The sequence below is a fragment of the Phalangium opilio genome, unplaced genomic scaffold (assembly GCF_054372755.1).
Source record: "Phalangium opilio isolate 3A_F unplaced genomic scaffold, DU_Popi_V2 ptg000209l_1, whole genome shotgun sequence".
NCBI classification, from domain to species: domain Eukaryota; kingdom Metazoa; phylum Arthropoda; class Arachnida; order Opiliones; family Phalangiidae; genus Phalangium; species Phalangium opilio.
Window position 1 is genome coordinate 1,600,336 of NW_028324217.1, and position 18,150 is coordinate 1,618,485.

At 32.6% G+C, this 18,150-nt stretch overlaps 4 protein-coding genes across 4 annotated transcripts; 1 reads left to right on the forward strand and 3 right to left on the reverse strand.

Moving 5' to 3' along the window:
* Position 1: 1 nt before the first annotated feature.
* retm (real-time) lies at positions 2-8,132 on the reverse strand. Its single transcript, XM_089855497.1, has 11 exons — positions 7,869-8,132; positions 7,229-7,335; positions 6,789-6,938; positions 5,775-5,906; positions 5,349-5,694; positions 4,420-4,728; positions 4,257-4,345; positions 3,780-4,157; positions 3,569-3,712; positions 3,061-3,503; positions 2-2,298 (listed from the first exon to the last, which is right to left on the reverse strand). The coding sequence occupies exons 2-11, from the start codon at positions 7,289-7,291 to the stop codon at positions 2,211-2,213; spliced, it is 2,142 nt and encodes a 713-aa protein (XP_089711623.1). The 5' UTR covers positions 7,292-7,335; positions 7,869-8,132; the 3' UTR covers positions 2-2,210.
* Positions 8,133-8,656: 524 nt separating this feature from the next.
* Positions 8,657-10,056, reverse strand: LOC149618249 (uncharacterized). Its single transcript, XM_089855505.1, has 3 exons — positions 9,486-10,056; positions 9,314-9,405; positions 8,657-9,115 (listed from the first exon to the last, which is right to left on the reverse strand). Exons 1-3 carry the CDS (start codon positions 9,726-9,728, stop codon positions 9,001-9,003), a joined length of 450 nt encoding a protein of 149 aa, XP_089711631.1. The 5' UTR covers positions 9,729-10,056; the 3' UTR covers positions 8,657-9,000.
* A 139-nt stretch (positions 10,057-10,195) lies between these two features.
* Positions 10,196-14,476, forward strand: GTPBP1 (GTP-binding protein 1). Its single transcript, XM_089855500.1, has 9 exons — positions 10,196-10,403; positions 10,740-10,951; positions 11,025-11,314; positions 11,385-11,733; positions 12,251-12,489; positions 12,545-12,689; positions 12,762-12,944; positions 13,013-13,148; positions 13,777-14,476. The coding sequence occupies exons 2-9, from the start codon at positions 10,835-10,837 to the stop codon at positions 14,154-14,156; spliced, it is 1,839 nt and encodes a 612-aa protein (XP_089711626.1). The 5' UTR covers positions 10,196-10,403; positions 10,740-10,834; the 3' UTR covers positions 14,157-14,476.
* Positions 14,477-15,619: 1,143 nt separating this feature from the next.
* Positions 15,620-17,986, reverse strand: LOC149618251 (myophilin-like). Its single transcript, XM_089855504.1, has 4 exons — positions 17,887-17,986; positions 17,696-17,805; positions 16,795-17,002; positions 15,620-16,124 (listed from the first exon to the last, which is right to left on the reverse strand). Exons 1-4 carry the CDS (start codon positions 17,923-17,925, stop codon positions 15,936-15,938), a joined length of 546 nt encoding a protein of 181 aa, XP_089711630.1. The 5' UTR covers positions 17,926-17,986; the 3' UTR covers positions 15,620-15,935.
* Positions 17,987-18,150: the final 164 nt, after the last annotated feature.

The following is an 18,150-nucleotide window of genomic DNA, read 5'->3' on the forward strand; positions in this document are numbered from 1 at the left end:
CTTTCATAAATAAGTAGGGAACTTTATTTATTTATTTATTCAGACAAAATCAGGTAAATCAGTTCAGTTTTCTAAAAATTTAACAAATTGGAGTTGGTTTTATACATTCTAGTTGTCATCTATGGGCTAAGACTTCTATTGGTCAGTCATAATTATCTACAGTATTAAGTTACGTTTTTTCTTTTTTAAAGGGAGTGTGAAATGTTTCTGACAACCAATTTTAAAATTGATGAATCTAAATTTAATTAATTTTAATTAAAAAAATGGTTGCCAATACATTTCATACTCAATTTAAACTGCAAATTTTCCTACAAATAGTAATCCAGGACTTCAGGACTTTCAGGTACACCTGATAAAATAATTTAATTCTTACTAAACTAAGTTAAATGCCTTTTTATATATTTAATTTTAATTTTTAATTATTTTTTTTTATATTATCATGCATGGAATGATTTAATTGAATTTTTTGGGGGTCATTTAGTTAAATATTTAATTATTTCAGGGAGTTTTTATTCTATAAAATAGGGGGTGTATTTATTTTATTTTATTTTATTAATTAGTGGGTAGTATTTTATCTAATTAAATTAATTATTTAGTTTAAAAATTTTCTTCTAATATTAATTATCTAAAAAACAAAAATTAATTATGCTACATTTTTTATTATTTAAGGCTACTGTAGTAGTTTTAGATCTATTTTATTTTTTGTATTTTCGAGGTTAATTAATTACAGACTGGGGGGTTTGTTTTTTAATTAGGGGATATATATTTTTAATTAATGGTTATTATTAATTAGTGCCAATATTAATTAATTTCTTATCCATTCCGTATTCATTTTTTTAATCTTTTAAAATCTTTCAATCAGTTTCAATTTGTTTTTTTAAAATTCACCTTATTTTTTTTTATAACCATTCATTTACATTTCCTTTTTAATATCATTTAAAACTATCATTTAAGGCATCATGTGGATAGCTTAGTTTCAGTAAAATCCTATTTACAAGAATCAATAATTAAACCTAAAAAAAAATTAGATTTAAAAAATAAAAATTTACCCTAAAAAAAATTAAACACTACATTTTTACTTTTGCGCTCTTTAGAGCAGCAAAAGTATTGTTTTTTTTTCACAAAACATTTTTAGGAATCATTCGATTTATGTGCACTAATTACCAAAAATTAGATTTAATTGCGATGATAAAAATAGCGTAGAAGGAAATTAAACTTTTAATTTTATGCATAGGTCAAATTTAAAAATAGGCCAGTAATTTATTTTCAAAAATAGCAGAGAAAAGAATTTTTTTTGACTAGCCAAGGCTTAATTAATTTCAATTTAAAATAGCTCAAAAGTAAGTTAAGTTAATTGGGGTTCAATTTTTAATTTTATACATAGGTCAAATTTAAAAATAGTGCACGCAAGAATAGGCCTAAATATATTTGGACTAGCCAAGGCTTAAATAATTTAAATTCAAAAATAGAGCAGAATAAACATTTTTGACTAGCCAAGGCTTAAATAATTTAAATTCAAAGAGTCTTAGAGCAGAATGAAAACTTTTTGACTAGCCAAGGCTTAAATAATTTAAATTCAAAAAGAGTCTTACAGCAGAATGAAAGTTTTTGACTAGCCAAGGCTTAAATAATTTCGATTAAAAGATAGCGTAGACGAAAGTAAGTTAATTTAAATGTGGGTCAAATTTTTAATTGTATGCATATAAATAGGCCTAAAAGTTTTAAATAGACGTAAATAGTTTAAATTTAAAATATTCTTCTTTGGGATTGACTATCCAAGGCTTAAAAACTTGTGTCTAAATTGTCTTTCACTTTAAATTAAAGTATATCTTTAAAAATATACCTTTTTTTTTATATCACACCATTTGACTCAAACCGTTTAGTTACCATTACCATTTTTAACACCATCCGCTTAAAGCGCAAATTAAATTAACCCTAAGCGTTTAAAATAAACTAAAATAATTAAAGATTAAGCCAGAAGGAGCACCATAAAGAGAAAGGATAATTAGCTCTTCTAAATTAATAAGAAAATAGCGGTAAAAGTAAAATAATAAGAGTTCTTTAATAGAGATTACCGATAGCGCGTTATAATCGTTGTTACTTCTAATTTCATCATCATCATCATCATCATCTGGTTCCGGGATCAAAATTTGGCTAGATTTATTTTCCCATAAGATCATGATAATCAATAGATGGCGTTGTTTAACGCGTCATCTAGAAGGAGTCGAACTCATCGCTGATTGGCCACTGTTGGTCGTGTTGCCACTATACGTTGATTGTAGGCTGGACATTGAGCCCCTTTTATTATGAATTGAATTGAATTGAAATGGTGTGAGAATGGTGTCAGTTTTTTAGGGATTTAAAGTTGGGACGGATATAGGAACTGAACTGATTTGAACTGAAGAAGGGAAATTAGAAGGATCTAATAGATTTAAAGTAGTTTAATTTAATTTAAAAGGAATCCGAATAGAGGTGCGTTATTGTAAGTTAAATTAAATTACCCCATCTATGATTGATTAATTTCCTTAGCTTTAAGTTAGGCACTTGGGAATTAAGATTTGATTGGACGGATTTAAGAATTGGTTTGAAGAAGGAAGATAATTATGTTTTGTTTCGGAAGAATCTAATATACACATAAAGTAATTAAGGGTAAAAACTGAATAGAATTAAGCGGGTGCATTTATTTATTTGTAGGTTTAATTACCCCATCTATGATTTATTTCCTTCGCGCTAATGTTAGACATATGAAACTTAAAAGGATAATAGAATGTGGTTCTTTAGATACAATCATGTAGTTCATAAGATATTATTACTCTTAACTCTGTTTTAAAATAGGCCTGGCTTGATTTAATAGGCTTAAAACATGGGCGTGGGCCGCACGGCACGACCATTTTAACAAGATGAACCCCACAACATACACACTTTTGCGAACACGTGTTTAGCGCCACCTATTGCTTACTTACTCAGGGCTACCCAAACCGTTATAAAACAAATCCCACTCCCCTAACAATTAAGAAAACCGCTAAAATATGTCATGAAAAAAAATATTGCAATACTCACTTATAATCTTGAGATTTTAGCACCTCGTAATAGTACATGACTTTGGCTTTATGCGTCGTCAATGGAAAATCAAAAGTGGTATGATGGTTAGGATTTTCGTATTGCTTCCATTGCAAGATATAAGTTCCTCCCATATGAGTGACGTGCGAACCTTGAACGCTTTCACCGTCGTGACAAGTTAAGGGGGCTTCGACGCAAGTAAAATCTTGCCCCAGAACCCAGGTCTTTGGAATCGCGGTATATTGACCCTTCTCTTCTAAACTAAGCATGTTCAAGGGTATTGGCGACGGAGCGCAACCGGCCACTTCCTCCTCTTTCGCTTGTTCCTCAGTTGACGGAGGAAGTTGTTTATTAGTGTGTAAAACGCTAAATGATACGTCGATTTTCATAACATCAAAATCCCAACATATAACGCTACCTTTATCATCTACACTTATTACGACCTGCAATACGTTTATTAATTATTATTGTAGTTTATTAGCTAGTTTTTGGGGGCGTTTTATTTTACTTCGTGGGCTTGGCCTTTGGCTAAACTTATCGAATGATACATTGTATCATCGAAAAAGTGATTGCTATCGGCTCTTTCACGCTCGTATTCTTCCATTGGCATGTAGAAATTTTTAGGGACTAAACCTCCATCTGGTATGGTTGACTGTTGTAGACAATAAAACTTATTATAGTAGTTTTCCTACTATTTGCGGTATAATTTTTCAACTTACACGGCAATTTCCACCCAGAAAATCAGGTAATTTCTCCTTATCAATAAACTCTAATATTCCTCCAGTTTCTAGATAATCGTTTCCCCCGTAGAAAACAAATTTCGATCTCGTATTATCATTGATAAAAGTGCTAACGATGGTCCATAAGATTGGGAATACTCTCGGAGCACGAACAATCATAACTTGTCCCATCGTTTCCGGATAATTAGCTTCAACAATCTCAATGATATGAAGCAGCGCCTTAACACCCGGACGCCATAGATGTCTCATATTCAAACCTTCCAAATCGAGCAGGACACCCCATGAACTTATGGGTTTTCCGCTCGCTTTGGTCACTTCTTCAGTTCGTCTCAGACCTTCTTCGCATATATGCAAAGTCTGCCAAGGTTTTAGATTAATTTGAGCGGAGATTATAGGTAAATTCGAAGGGATATGACGTAATTTTAGCGTTTCAAAGAAAGTAATGGTTATTTTTACCAATTTGACGAGTCCCTCTGCTCCAATTGACTTTATAAAGCCTTTTACATCCATTTGGCCTAATCTTAAAACGTATAATGGTCTTCCAACTAATGAAGAAACTAAACTTATTAGCTGAAACGTTAATTAAAATTGAGTTATTAATTAATTTCCCCCGGCTTACATTTATCGAAATGATGCCAACCACCAGGGAAAAATTCTTTAACAACTTGCGGAGGGTTGTATGTTTTTAAAATGCGATCCAGTTGATGTTTTTTACGCCAAACTAATGATTGACACAACATTTCTCTGGCTTTTTCCAAATTATAATCTTGAGCTTGTAAGAAGCGCATCATCGTTGTATCGCTTGGAACTTTGCCTTGATGAGCTTCAGCCATCCATTTTTTTAATTGAACTAAGCATGACGCTTGAAATGGTGTCAGGTCACCCAGGCAACGTTCGATATAATCCGATTCCAGTTTAAAATTCGATTCTGAATCGATTTAAGTGGAAAACAAATTGGTTTTTCGGTGTTCAGTCAAAGTTAATATAATATCAAGGGAAGGTTAGTGTTATTCTAAACGATAAGGTTCGGAGGGAGTTTAAGCTCGACACTAAATATTCTAAACGACTTTATAGCGCCATCTATGAAGGAAAATAATTAAAACTGAAATAGAAGTAAAATATGGGATGTTTTTATTGTAAGTTAAGGTTCGGAAGGAGTTTAAGCTCGACACTAAATATTCTAAACGACTTTATAGCGCCATCTATGAAGGAAAATAATTAAAACTAAAATAGAAGTAAAATATGGGATGTTTTTATTGTAAGTTAAGGTTTTGGAGGGAGTTTAAGCTCGACACTAAATAGTTCTATAAAACTTGAATCAGGTTGTCTAAAATGCAACTAAAATTTTTAAACTTTGTACATAAATTTAAAAGTATATTTTTTTTCTATAAATTAGATAATTATCTCTGGCATAATAATAAATTACTAAAATATTTCTTTCTATAATGGCACTTCTTTTCCAAATACATGTTTTAGCGCTAACCTCCCCATTTATTTATTATTATAGTCCAATATTATCCGTTGATGTAATATTAAAATAGGATTTACCATCTCTTGAGAGCGGTTCCGCGGATAAGGAAGGTACGATAGCGGAAGCGCAAGGTTCGGAAACATCCGTGGAAGGTTTAGATTCATTTTCAGTCGATTCACATGCATTTGTTATTTCAACAATGGGTGTCTCAATCGTTGGACTTTGGAACGGAGGAATAAAGGTAACACCTTCGCTAATGAGCTCATTCAGGTAATATTCGATTATTTCCTTGCCCTTTTTGATGTTAGACGAGTACTGCTTGATCGCTAGCTTTTCCAGCGCATTTTCAAACCCAAAAAATGATTTTACATCCAAACTGGCCGTTTGTTCAAAACAGGTCCAGTCTGGATTTTCTGGGTGTACCTTTTTTTAAAGCAAAACTAATTAACTAACCCCGTAATTAATTAAATTAAATTCAATTAAATTAAATTTAATTTAATTACGGTGTATTGACAGTTCTCCTTAACTTCAACCCGAGCAGAAAACGTTTCGTTATGAGCTTCTATTTTTAAAGTGCGTTCTTTACGATTTAAAGTATTTTTTTGGATAAAATAGACAAAATCGACTCCAATTATCTAAGAAAAATAAATTATTGCGGTTATTAAACTACACTAATCTATTCTAGGATTATCACTTTTTTATATATATATCGTTTAATCTCTTAGATAACGGTGTAAAAGTAGATTAACAAGGCTATGTACTTGAGTCAGTGCAAGCTTATCAGCTAAATATTAAACTATCGCACTTTGAAGGCTAAATAAACCCAAACACATTAGGGGCGGGTGTTATTACAACGTTATTAAGGTTATAAAATTAATATACTAAAAATAACCGCGCTAAAATCGCTAAAACCCGCCGGCCAGCCGGGTAGGGTCTGACCAATACTTTTGCGCCACTAAAACGCGGGTAAAAGTAAAAATAGACCAAAAAATACCTTTCAAACGCGACGAAAAGTAAAAACAGGCAAAAAATACCTTTCAAACGCGGTTAAAACTAAAAATATGCCAAAAAATACCTTTCAAACATGGCAAAAACTAAAAAAATAAGCCAAAAAATACTTTTCAATCGCGGCAAAAACTAAAAATAGGCCAAAAAATAACCTTTCAACCATGGCAAAAACTAAAAATAGGCCAAAAAATTTAATTCAATGGAAATTAATTTTTTCTTATCCAAGGTGCTAAAGAACTATAGTCAAATTTAGTTTTCCTAAGATGTAATCCAGACAAAAAGGGGAATTTTACTTAAAAACAATGTAGTGGTTTTGTCACTTAAAAAAACTCTAAGTGGATTGTCCACTTTATAGTACTCATTTCAAAGATAACATTTAAAATAATAATTTTAAGTGGTTTAAATTAGTTTTGGGAAATTTTATATTCTTTTAATAGTATTTTTTTTGTTGCAAAACAATTCACATTAATATTAAATTATTAAAAAATGTGAATTAATGATAAACAAACCTTTTTTAATAAATAAGGAGCGTCCACGTTTAATTTACACTTTCTTTCAATGATATGTATGCCTTGCATGTCGTCTTTAAATTCAGAAATGGTTTCACTACCCAAAAAAACTGGAATCATTTTACATGTTGGGAAACGTTTTTCGTAAGCCTGAAATTAAAAGAGTAAAAAAACAAGGAAAAACCAGCGTTAATTGCAATTTTAACTCCAGGGTTTCAAGGTTAAAGGGAGTATTAATAAGGCTTAATAATTAGAGGCAATTATTACTCTAGGACAAGGTTGTTAAATGAACATTTAAGTGTTATAAACCCTTATCCATTTAAAATTAATTTAATTTAAGTGTTATAAACCCTTATCCCTTTAAAATTAATTTAAATTAATTTAAGTGTTATAAACCCTTTAAAATTAATTTAATTTAAATTAAATTAAATGGTACTCACAGCCATAACCATTTCAAATGGATGCTTATAAACGCGAATTGGGGATTGGTATTTTTGCACCATGATGTATAATGTTGCTTTGTATTTATAGTGCTTTCAAAATTATGCTAGAAACACATAAAAACATATGTGTTTATTAGAGACAGAGATTTAGTTATCAAATAAATAAAAATAGGCCTATACATTATCATAAACACAAATAAAACCACAATAGTTTACACTTAGAAGAATAGATATGCATGCTTAAAATCATGTAGCTCAACTAAAAACTTCTCTATTGCACTAAAAACTTAGTAAACAAACACATAAACAAAAATTTCCAGAGTTAATCTTCTAAAGATTTGTTCTATTGAATTAGAAAGTGAAAACTTTTCCCCTAACTTTAATTTCTTTCCTAAACCTAAACACTTTTCCAAATCGGAAATCATGTAACATGTTTTCCTGTTTCCATAGGTAGTGGGAGGTTTTTTTTCCTCCATAGTATGTCAAATTGCGAATTAGGTCACTTATTTTAAAATACTTATGTAAACGCGAAGCTTACAGAAGCTTAACCATTTTTTAACGCTCTATTAAGCCTTGGTTTAATGCCGATTCGATATAACTTATTCTATAACTTATTATATAAAATTGATTTTCTTACCAGGATTTTTCAGGATAAAATTGAAAGGGGGTTTAAAAAACTTAAAAGGCGATTAGGTTTTACGGTTTAATTAAGTTAAAACTTCATTTTTATTAGGGTTTTTCGACGCAACAATTAGCGCCAAAAACATAGCCGTAAATAATGTGAACGCAAGGTCATTATTTTACGCAACATTTCCCCAAACGCGAAGCCTAATCGACGTTCGTATCGGTAGATTTTCGATTGCTAATGAAGCCAAAGGCTTTTTTTCTTTATCGACGGCCCTTTAATTTGCATAAAAGTGAGAATGACACGGAGTCTATCTCACTCCCAAAATTCAGTGCGAATAACCTTAGGTACCTTCTTAGAATACGTTACGTAAAAAGGCTTATTTACAGCCTCCCTATGCGCAGAAGGCGGGAAATGACACTGACACGGAGTCTGTCTCACTCCAAAAATTCATTGGGAATAAGCTTAAGTATCTTCTTATAATCCCTTACGTAAAAAGGCTTATTTACAGCCTCCCTATGTGTAGAAGGCGCGAAACGACACGGAGTATAACTCAACAACCAATCATAGCTCCTTATTCCACCCATTGTACGCGCAAACCAATCGGAGACAAGGAAGTCACCCACGTGTCCCGCGCCAATGCGTAGAAAATTATTTTTCACGCGCTGTTCGAAAGCGTTAAGCCTAATGCAACTTTTGTAAGATGTTTTTAAAGGAAGTTTTATTATGGAATAACGAAATTGTGGTTTTATATTAAAAAAAAACCGATATTGAAAGTGAAATAATTAAAAACGTGAGTAAAATCCCGGAAAAATCCCATTTTAATAAACATTTTCTTTACAATTCAAAATAGTTATTTCAAAAATTCATATTCTTGCAAGATATTTCATTTTTATATTATTTAAATTTATTTATTTATCTTTTTAAAACTTGTACATTGGTGTTTTATTAAGAAATTCTACAAAACATTAAATGCAATTAAATCTTAATAACAAACTTATATAGGAATAAGGAAAAAAAAAAACTGATGAATCAACATTTTTATAAATCTATTAAATCCAATATCAAAAACATTTAATTTTTAATACTGTCCTTTTAATTAATTAAGGTTAATTATAGTAATAAAAAAAAAGAGATTATAGCCTCATAAGCGATAAAATTTAAGTTGTTGTTCTACATCTTCCATAGATGTCGCTCCAAAAGTTTCACCCTGTTCTTGCATTAATTTATAAATTTCTGATAATTGGTGTTGACGCGTACTGAAATATATTTAATTAAATCTAATCACGATTAAGCTAATTAAATTAAACTTAATTAATTAACATAAGAAATAAAGTATTTAAAAGATAAAGAAAGAAAGCCTTCACCAGTTAATGACCCAAGATTTAATGTCAAATTTAATTTAATTTAAATCTTACCATTAAGAAAATAAACCTTTTGGATTGTGATAAACTCACATTTCCTCTCTTTTAAGCTCTTCTGCCGTTAACTGTGATAAGATTTTTTGTTCTGCTAATGCAGACTTTGATAAAGATGCCTTCTCATCTTTCTACATTTACATTTAATTTGTTTTTAATATAATAAAGTTTAAACCTAATTTAATTAAGTTTAATTAATTTAATAACTTACAGATTCTTCTTCAGGTTCGTCATCATCAAATAGACACTCCTGATTCAAGGAACACGGGAGATAAAAGGCGGGTGCTCTCCTTTTCTTTATAACTTTACCATTTTTATCAAGCACGTCTTCTTCTCCATCAATTGCGTTTTTAATCCCATAAAAAAGCGCGAAAAGGGACGCGGCAATTAAAGTAGAAATTGCCAGTAAATAGGAATTGGAAAAGTTCATCGTAACTGATTCTATACTATCCATATTTTGGCTAGAAAATTCGGAATTCGGATGATTTGCAAAAAAATAGAGCTGCCAAGGCTTAGCTTGTTTTAATCAAAAAACGTAACGTTTCTCTTTTAAACTTGACAAAGGAAGCCAATGTACTAGGGTAAAAACTTTGCGCCTTAAATTTCAAATAACTAAAACTAATTTAAACTAAATGAAGGGGAAAAAAATATCTAAAACGTTTATCGTATTAAATTAATTCATTTCTTTTCCGGTTTTACCGAGCGATCGGAGCTGCCACGAAAATTTCTCTTCCGCTCGAATGGCTATGAGACTCGCAAATACTTGTACTTGTCTATTCTAATAAAAATTTGAATAGGGGAAATCTATTTTGTTTGTTCACGTGGCCCGTGTGTTTTTATTTGCGCCTATTCGCCAGACGCCATATCATTGGTTGTACCTTGAAGTGGGTTAGCCGCTTCTAGCCAATCAAATCATTCTTCATTCTACCCGTGACGTTGCGGGTTTCGTCTAACATCTGTGTGAGAGTTCAAAGCCGATAGTAACAGTTTTATGTTGTGTATTATGACATTTTGACCGATAATTTCGTAAGATATTTATATTATTATATCATCACGCAATTAGTTTCGTGTATTTCATCTATTTCAAACAGTATTTGCGCGTTTCATCATTTAACATCTCGTTATTGTGGTAAGTAACGTCCAAATCTGTCTCTTGGAAGCCAAGGCTTAGCAAGTTTTTTTAGTGTTAGTCTTGAATTTCTTTTTTGGGTTACGATCTAAAAATAGATTATAGAAAATCTCGCAGGAAAGTTTTTGAATAACAATAGGGAATAGGTGAAGTACGTTTAGTTTTAATTTTTAAACACGTAGACAGTGTTCATTTCGCATATGTTAGCGTAAGTTTATGTAATCATTGGGTTTGTTGACTTAGTACCTTTAACAACATTTTTGACCTTGAAATTATATAATTACGGTGTTATTACCCCGATATTTAGTTAGATTTGTTTTAAATTTAATATTTCAGTAAAATGAATCCAGGTTTCATTATATAAACCCCTGTCACGTCAAAATATTGTTATTTAATTGGAAAAAAGTCATTGCGTGTAAAATTCTCAAATCATGGCAGCTGTAGTAGATACAACCCCAACTGCGGCAAAATCAGTTGTAGATTTGTTTCTTCCCTACAATAATGGTCATTCTGAAGATCCAGATGCAATTCCTGATATTAGCAATAAGGTAGGATTTTAAATTTAAACTTTAAGGGGAAATAGAAGTAGCTAGGGTTGACTTTGATTCACTTTGGTCGTAGAATTGTTTGGTCTCACCTTCGGAAGATCAGTACGATCTTTTAGTGAGAAATTTGCAAAGTAGGATAGAATCAGGGCATGGAGAAGTTATTTATGTTTTGGGAACTGGTGAAAATGATTCGGAGGGATTGTCCGAAGAGGAATTAGAAGCCTCCGAAGCTACATTACAAAGTATAGCTACGACTCTAGGAGCTCATTGCGTTTTACTACGTAAACGAAAAGGAGAAACTGGTTTAGTAGCTGAATATTTAATTAGACGAAAGGCGGAAGAACATGATTTTTCTGAAGTTCGGTAAAAGATGAAACTCTTAATTCCAAAGTTACGGGAAAAATGACTTAAAAGTAACCTTTGTGTTATTCAGAGTTGCCGTAGTAGGGAATGTAGATGCTGGTAAATCAACTTTATTGGGGGTTTTAACACACGGAGAATTGGATAATGGTCGTGGACACGCGCGTCAGAAATTATTTCGTCACAAACACGAAATGGAATCTGGGAGAACATCCAGTGTTGGAAATGATATTTTAGGCTTTGACAGTTGTGGAAATGTTGTTAATAAACCTGACAGTCACGGAGGACAACTAGATTGGGTCAAAATATGCGAGGCATCGTCAAAAGTGATCACTTTCATTGACTTAGCCGGTCACGAGAGATATCTAAAAACAACAATTTTCGGAATGACTGGACATGTACCAGATTTCACCATGTTAATGGTAAATTTACATTAATAACTACGTGTGGTAATAAACAAACGGAGTTATGGGTTGGTGGTTAGTTTGTTTGTTAGTGTGTTAGTTCGTGGTTGCGTGTGTGTGTGTTTGTGGACCGGATACGTGTTTAGTTTAAATTTTAACTACGTGTGGTAATAAACAAACGGAGTTATGGGCTGGTGGTTGGTTTGTTTGTTAGTGTGTTAGTTTGTGGTTGTGTGTGTGTGTGTTTGTGGACCGGATACGTGTTTAGTTTAAATTTTAACTACGTGTGGTAATAAACAAACGGAGTTATGGGCTGGTGGTTAGTTTGTTTGTTAGTGTGTTAGTTTGTGGTTGTGTGTGTGTGTGTTTGTGGACCGGATACGTGTTTAGTTTAAATTTTAACTACGTGTGGTAATAAACAAACGGAGTTATGGGCTGGTGGTTGGTTTGTTTGTTAGTGTGTTAATTTGTGGTTGTGTGTGTGTGTGTTTGTGGACCCGGATACGTGTTTGGTTTAAATTTAATTTACGTTTAGGTTGGGGCCAACGCGGGCGTGATTGGTATGACGAAAGAGCATTTGGGATTAGCTCTGGCTCTTTGCGTTCCAGTATTTGTCGTTGTAACGAAAGTAGACATGTGTCCAGTAAATGTTTTAGACGAAACCATGAAACTTCTCGTTCGGATACTCAAAAGTCCAGGGTGTCGAAAAATTCCTGTCATCGTTCATTCGGAAGATGACGTCATCGTTTCAGCCACAAATTTTGTTAGCGAGAGGTAAATATAACGCGTTTTTAACAGACAGTCTTAAGTTACTGACGTTTATTTTCAGATTGTGTCCGATATTTCAAGTATCAAATGTTACCGGTCAAAATCTTCAACTTCTAAAAATGTTTATGAATCTCCTGACAACGCGGATGCCTAATTTAGATAAAGAACTAGCGGAGTTTCAAATTGACGATACCTATTCCGTACCGGTAAGTTTATTAAGCCTTGGTAAGCCTTGACGTCGAAGTTCTTCAAGTTGGTTTCTAATTTGTTACACGCAGGGTGTTGGTACAGTTGTATCAGGCACGACGCTAAAAGGGGTCATTAGGTTAAACGATACGTTATTATTAGGGCCCGATTTAATCGGCCATTTTCAACCCGTCGCAATCAAATCAATTCATAGAAAACGAATGCCGGTTAAAGAAGTTCATAGTGGACAAACTGCGTCGTTTTCTTTGAAAAAGGTGCGTTAAAACTGCGATCTTTTGATTGAAATTATGACGTTAAACGCGTTTTTGGTCGTTTTTTAAAGATAAAACGATCAGAAATTCGAAAGGGAATGGTTATGGTATCGCCAGACTCGAATCCAGTCGCGCATTGGGAGTTTGAAGGCGAAATATTGGTTTTACATCATCCAACAACAATAAGTCCAAGATATCAAGCGATGGGTAAGCGTTTTTTGTGGCAAAAGCGCGACCAAAAGTTTGTTTTTCTTAAGCCTTGGACTAAATAATGCTTTTTCTATGGCCAAGGCTTAAATAGGAAGTTATTTAAATTTAATTTGTGGCGAAAGCGCGACCAAAAGTTTGTTTTTCTTAAGCCTTGGACTAAATAATGCTTTTTCTATGGCCAAGGCTTAAATAGGAAGTTATTTAAATTTAATTTGTGGCTAAAGCGCGACCAAAAGTTTGTTTTTCTTAAGCCTTAGACTAAATAATGCTTTTTCTATGGCCAAGGCTTAAATAGGAAGTTATTTAAATTTAATTTGTGGCGAAAGCGCGACCAAAAGTTGGTTTTTCTTAAGCCTTGGACTAAATAATGCTTTTTCTATGGCCAAGGCTTAAATAGGAAGTTATTTAAATTTAATTTGTGGCTAAAGCGCGACCAAAAGTTTGTTTTTCTTAAGCCTTAGACTAAATAATGCTTTTTCTATGGCCAAGGCTTAAATAGGAAGTTATTTAAATTTAATTTGTGGCGAAAGCGCGACCAAAAGTTGGTTTTTCTTAAGCCTTGGACTAAATAATGTTTTTTCTATGGCCAAGGCTTAAATAGGAAGTTATTTAAATTTAATTTCAGTGCACTGCGGGAGTGTTCGACAGACAGCGGCCATCTTAATGATGTCCAAGGATTGTCTAAGAACGGGTGACAAGGCGGTGGTTCACTTTCGTTTCATTAAAAATCCCGAGTATCTTCGTCCTGGAATGAGAATGGTTTTCCGCGAAGGACGAACAAAGGCGGTTGGAACGGTCGTTCGAATGATACCCAATAACCAATCAGTTATTCAAGCCGCTCGCTCCAAACCCAATAAGATGAGACCAATCGCGACGCCCGTCGCCGCTGGTATGAGTGTCACTTTACCCGCTGAAGGAGTGAGTAAGAAAGAAGTTGATGGACAACAGAAATACGGCAGAAATCGAGGACATCATCGCAATAACAGACACATAACCGCCGTTTAAGAAATTTAATAAATAAACTCTTCATCATTCGTTAAGTTTTCATTTTTCGAAATGAAGTGTATAAAAACAAACAAACAAACAAACAAACATCAGTGTGGAAATTAATTTTTAACACATACAGATTAGATTTGGTTTTTCTTTTCAGAAATAATTTGATTTTATTTGAAAATTTCATATTTTCAAAGACCAAGGCTTAAAAATAATAAGCCATAAATCTTGTTTGATTCAAAATTAAAACATTTATTATTTGATATTTATCGAAAATTTGTTCCATTTCATGATTAAAGTTGATTAAAAATTAATTTCTAACTTTGGAAGAATCGGAAACGTTTATTGCAATGTCACGTGGAAAAGCGCGGGAAAAAATTCCCGCCTTTTTTATCCATTTATTAGTATTACAATGCCATGTGAAAAAGCGCGGGAAAAAATTCCCGCCTTTTTTATCCAATGAAGTATTGAGAAGGTATAGCGCGCCATCTTTACAATAAGTTGCGTGCGTAATTTTGGGCGGGAGAAAGTTGGTTTGACGTTTCGCGGGTGCCGTGTAAGACAAAAGATGGATAATGGATAACTTTAAAGGTAATTAACTATATTTTTGAATTTAATTAATAAATTAGCAGCCTGATTAAGTTATATATTAATTTCAACTGAAAATTAGTGGGAGAAAATTAGTTAATAAGCCTATTTTATTTTTGGCGGGAACTATGAAGTTATGTCATGGGCTTTTTACGTTTGAACTTTGACCTGAGGCTAAAAAGTAAAACCATGGTGTCTTAGTGTTATTTTCGATAATCCCGATGTTAATTAATAAGTTTTAAATGGTTAATTAACAGTTAATAAGTATAATAATTGTGATAACAGTCGAACGTTAAATTAAAATGTTCTCGGGAAGTTTGCAATGCAATATTGCAACTTTTCAATATTGGCCATTTTCTCCAAACCAAACCTTGACGTTAAAATCGATGTTAAACGCACACAGACGCATAAAAAAACTTAATTTTTATGTTAATCCATCAATTTAATTAAAATAATCATTAAATATTCACATCCCCCTGAGCAAAAAGTTAATTAAAAAGTTAATTTTAATTGACGCATTGTTAATACACATTAGATAACCAATTGTGATCTCTGACTGTAAGTTTGTATGTACGAACTTTAATGTACAGTGTACAGTAAACAAAACTGAAATCGTAATTATTTTAAGTACTAATTACAGTAATTAGTTTAAAAGAAATTTTTATTAGAATTAGTAATTGTTTTGGGATTTTTTTTTGGTTGAAAACTTTGAACATTTATGGTTATGACTGGTTTTGATTTAGTTTACGGTGGAATGTTAATAGCTATTAAGTAATAAAATTAATTATAATTTAGTACGTTGAATCTAATATAATTATTTTAATCAACAGTGAATTTAATCATTATTGGATTAAAATTAAAATGGCATAAACCATCGGAACTTCGGAATAAACAAACTTGGTAAGCTCCATTTTTTTATTATTTTGGGTTTTTTTGGGGGGGGGGGAAATTGGGGGGGAAGGGACTGTAAACCGACAGGGTTGCCATAAAAAAATCTGTGGAAAACCCTCTATTAACGCAATTAACAACTCCTACTAATTATATTCTAAACACACGATTTTTATTTACCATAACATTATTGATTGATACAATTAACATATGGAAGGGTTTTAGAAAGTTGGTAAAAAGAAATATATATACATTTACACCAATTATATTTTAAAATCACAATATTATATTTAATTTAATTTCAATTAAATTAATTTAAACGACTTGCGCAGTATCAGTTCCATCAAAACTTGATAATCTTCTCATGACGGTTTTAATGTCAACGTGTGAGGTCAATAGGTCATCCCCTAGGGGCATTCCACTACGTCTCCTTCCCGTTAGTGGTAGGGCTTCCAATGGTTCCTCCCCTAATTTAGGACCCTTGTAGTTTTTATCCTCATCCACCTATAGGCCAAAAATTTAAAACACGCACGTGGGTATATTGTAATGAAATTTGGCGCCATTTTATATTGGTTTTCCCGCCTTTTTTATAATTTAGTACAAATTTTTGATTTTTAATTAAGAAAATTATCTAACTGGGCTTAATTTTCTTATTTTTAAACTACCTAAATTAATTTAAGTTATATAATTTAAATTAAATGTTTCTTTACACGTCAATTTAACGAGATTTCGTTTCCTTAAGCCTTATATGGGCCTTGGCTATGGCTTTGTACGCATGCGCAATTTAGATAACTGTTGTTAAATACAAAAGCTAAATTTAAACCAAAGCGAAGATAAAACGCCTCTTCTACTAATTTGTTTTCAATTTAATCTCCTGTTATTTAACGAAAAAAAGAATTCCTTTGTTCTAAGGCCAAGGCTTAAGTACCTGCCAAAACAAAACAACACTTCACTAAGCCTAATTCAAAATTTCTTGGACGAAATCCAAAACCAAGGCCCAACCACACCCTAAAATCTAACCAGCGACATTTCTGCAATGTTTAAAACTAAAACTATCTTAATTGAGATCTGTTGGCTTGGGTTCAAACAATTTTCGCTGTAAACAACTCCAAGTACTTGCATAAGTTTAGGGAACTTATCTTGTCAACTTATGTTGTCAAACTTTGAAACTTACCAATCTACCAAATGCAAAGAGACATCGGGTGACCTTGGGCATGTGGCTCATGAGCAAGAGCTCATCGGGCTCGAACAGAAGTTGAGCGGGGACGCCATAATCTTGGCAAGCTTTGAGGAAAGCTTTGATGTTGTTTTTCTTGTGTTTCATATCGGTACCGGCTGTGATTTCCCCGGGAATAGTGCCAGGTTTAATGAAGTTCATCAACCTGTTACGTTTTAAGGAATAGCCATATTTAATTTAGAGGTTCTAGAGGTTAAAGGTTAACAACAGTCTTTAAAACATTATGGGACTCGAAATAAATGCTTAGCAAAAATTTATTTGGAAAAAAAAACAAAACAAATATGATCCCCAACTTTGGAACACGATAACTCTGGTTTAGAAATATTTCAAGGAAAATCCCTTGAGTATGTGATAGCCCTAATTATCCTCTATCCAACGATACTAAATAATTGGTCCTACATAAATTATTGCTCGATATAAACAGGTTTTAATGAATAACCACTCAACGTTTGACTACCCAAATCTCAACTTTGAAACGTCATAACTCTAGTTTAAAAACATTTCCTGGAAAATCCCTTGAGTATGTGATAGCCCTAATTATTCTCTATCTAACGATACTAAATAATTGGCCCTACATAAATTATTGCTCGATATAATCAGATTTCAATGAAAAACCACTCAATGTTTAACTACCCAAATCTCAACTTTGAAACGTCATAACTCTAGTTTAGAAACATTTCAAGGAAAATCCCTTGAGTATGTGATAGCCCTAATTATCCTCTATCTAACGATACTAAAAAATAAGCCCTACATTAATTAGCTCCCGAGATAATCAACTTTGAATATAAAAACCCAGGGGGCATGCCCTATGAAATAGTTTTAAAATAAATCCACAAACCTACAAAGAATGGTACCATCTCTCAAAAAATACTCGTATTCCACGGTACTAACTTCCTCCAACGCATTCCAAATCCAAATCAAAATTTGACTTTCCTTGGCAGGATCACGCTAGGGTGTAAATAAATAAATAAGAAATGCATTGCCTAATTAAAGTGTACAATTAACAATACAATCAAAAAATCAGCTTACGTGATGGGGTTCCAAAACAGGTTCGGGAGCTAGAGACATTATTTAATTAAGATTATGTTAATTAATTGCGTACTGGGGATGATGAGTTTGAACTTGTAAAACTGTTGGTTAGTTTGCGAATGGAACTGATTTCCCTCAGAGTGTGAGAGACTTCAGAATTTTGTTGACGCGATGGGTACTGTGCTATATTTGGGTGCTATAAATTTACTTGCAACTTTGGCAATTTGCCATCAACGTCTTGTGAACAGTGATTTTTTTTTTTGT

Bases quoted from the DNA above. Each gene is read 5' to 3' on its own strand.
- retm (XM_089855497.1), bottom strand. From the start codon at position 7,291: ATGGTGCAAAAATACCAATCCCCAATTCGCGTTTATAAGCATCCATTT. The intron at 5,907-6,788 runs GTTTGTTTATCA...TATTTTTCTTAG, and splicing joins CTCCTTATTTATTAAAAAAG to ATAATTGGAGTCGATTTTGT. The intron at 3,713-3,779 runs GTAAGTTGAAAA...TGTCTACAACAG, and splicing joins TTCTGGGTGGAAATTGCCGT to TCAACCATACCAGATGGAGG.
- LOC149618249 (XM_089855505.1), bottom strand. From the start codon at position 9,728: ATGGATAGTATAGAATCAGTTACGATGAACTTTTCCAATTCCTATTTA. The intron at 9,406-9,485 runs GTAAGTTATTAA...ATGTAAATGTAG, and splicing joins ACGAACCTGAAGAAGAATCT to AAAGATGAGAAGGCATCTTT. The intron at 9,116-9,313 runs GTGAGTTTATCA...AATATATTTCAG, and splicing joins GAGCTTAAAAGAGAGGAAAT to TACGCGTCAACACCAATTAT.
- GTPBP1 (XM_089855500.1), top strand. From the start codon at position 10,835: ATGGCAGCTGTAGTAGATACAACCCCAACTGCGGCAAAATCAGTTGTA. The intron at 11,734-12,250 runs GTAAATTTACAT...ATTTACGTTTAG, and splicing joins CAGATTTCACCATGTTAATG to GTTGGGGCCAACGCGGGCGT. The intron at 12,945-13,012 runs GTGCGTTAAAAC...CGTTTTTTAAAG, and splicing joins CGTCGTTTTCTTTGAAAAAG to ATAAAACGATCAGAAATTCG.
- LOC149618251 (XM_089855504.1), bottom strand. From the start codon at position 17,925: ATGTCTCTAGCTCCCGAACCTGTTTTGGAACCCCATCAC. The intron at 17,003-17,695 runs GTTTGTGGATTT...AAAACGTAACAG, and splicing joins GATGGTACCATTCTTTGTAG to GTTGATGAACTTCATTAAAC. The intron at 16,125-16,794 runs GTAAGTTTCAAA...TTTGGCCTATAG, and splicing joins TCTTTGCATTTGGTAGATTG to GTGGATGAGGATAAAAACTA.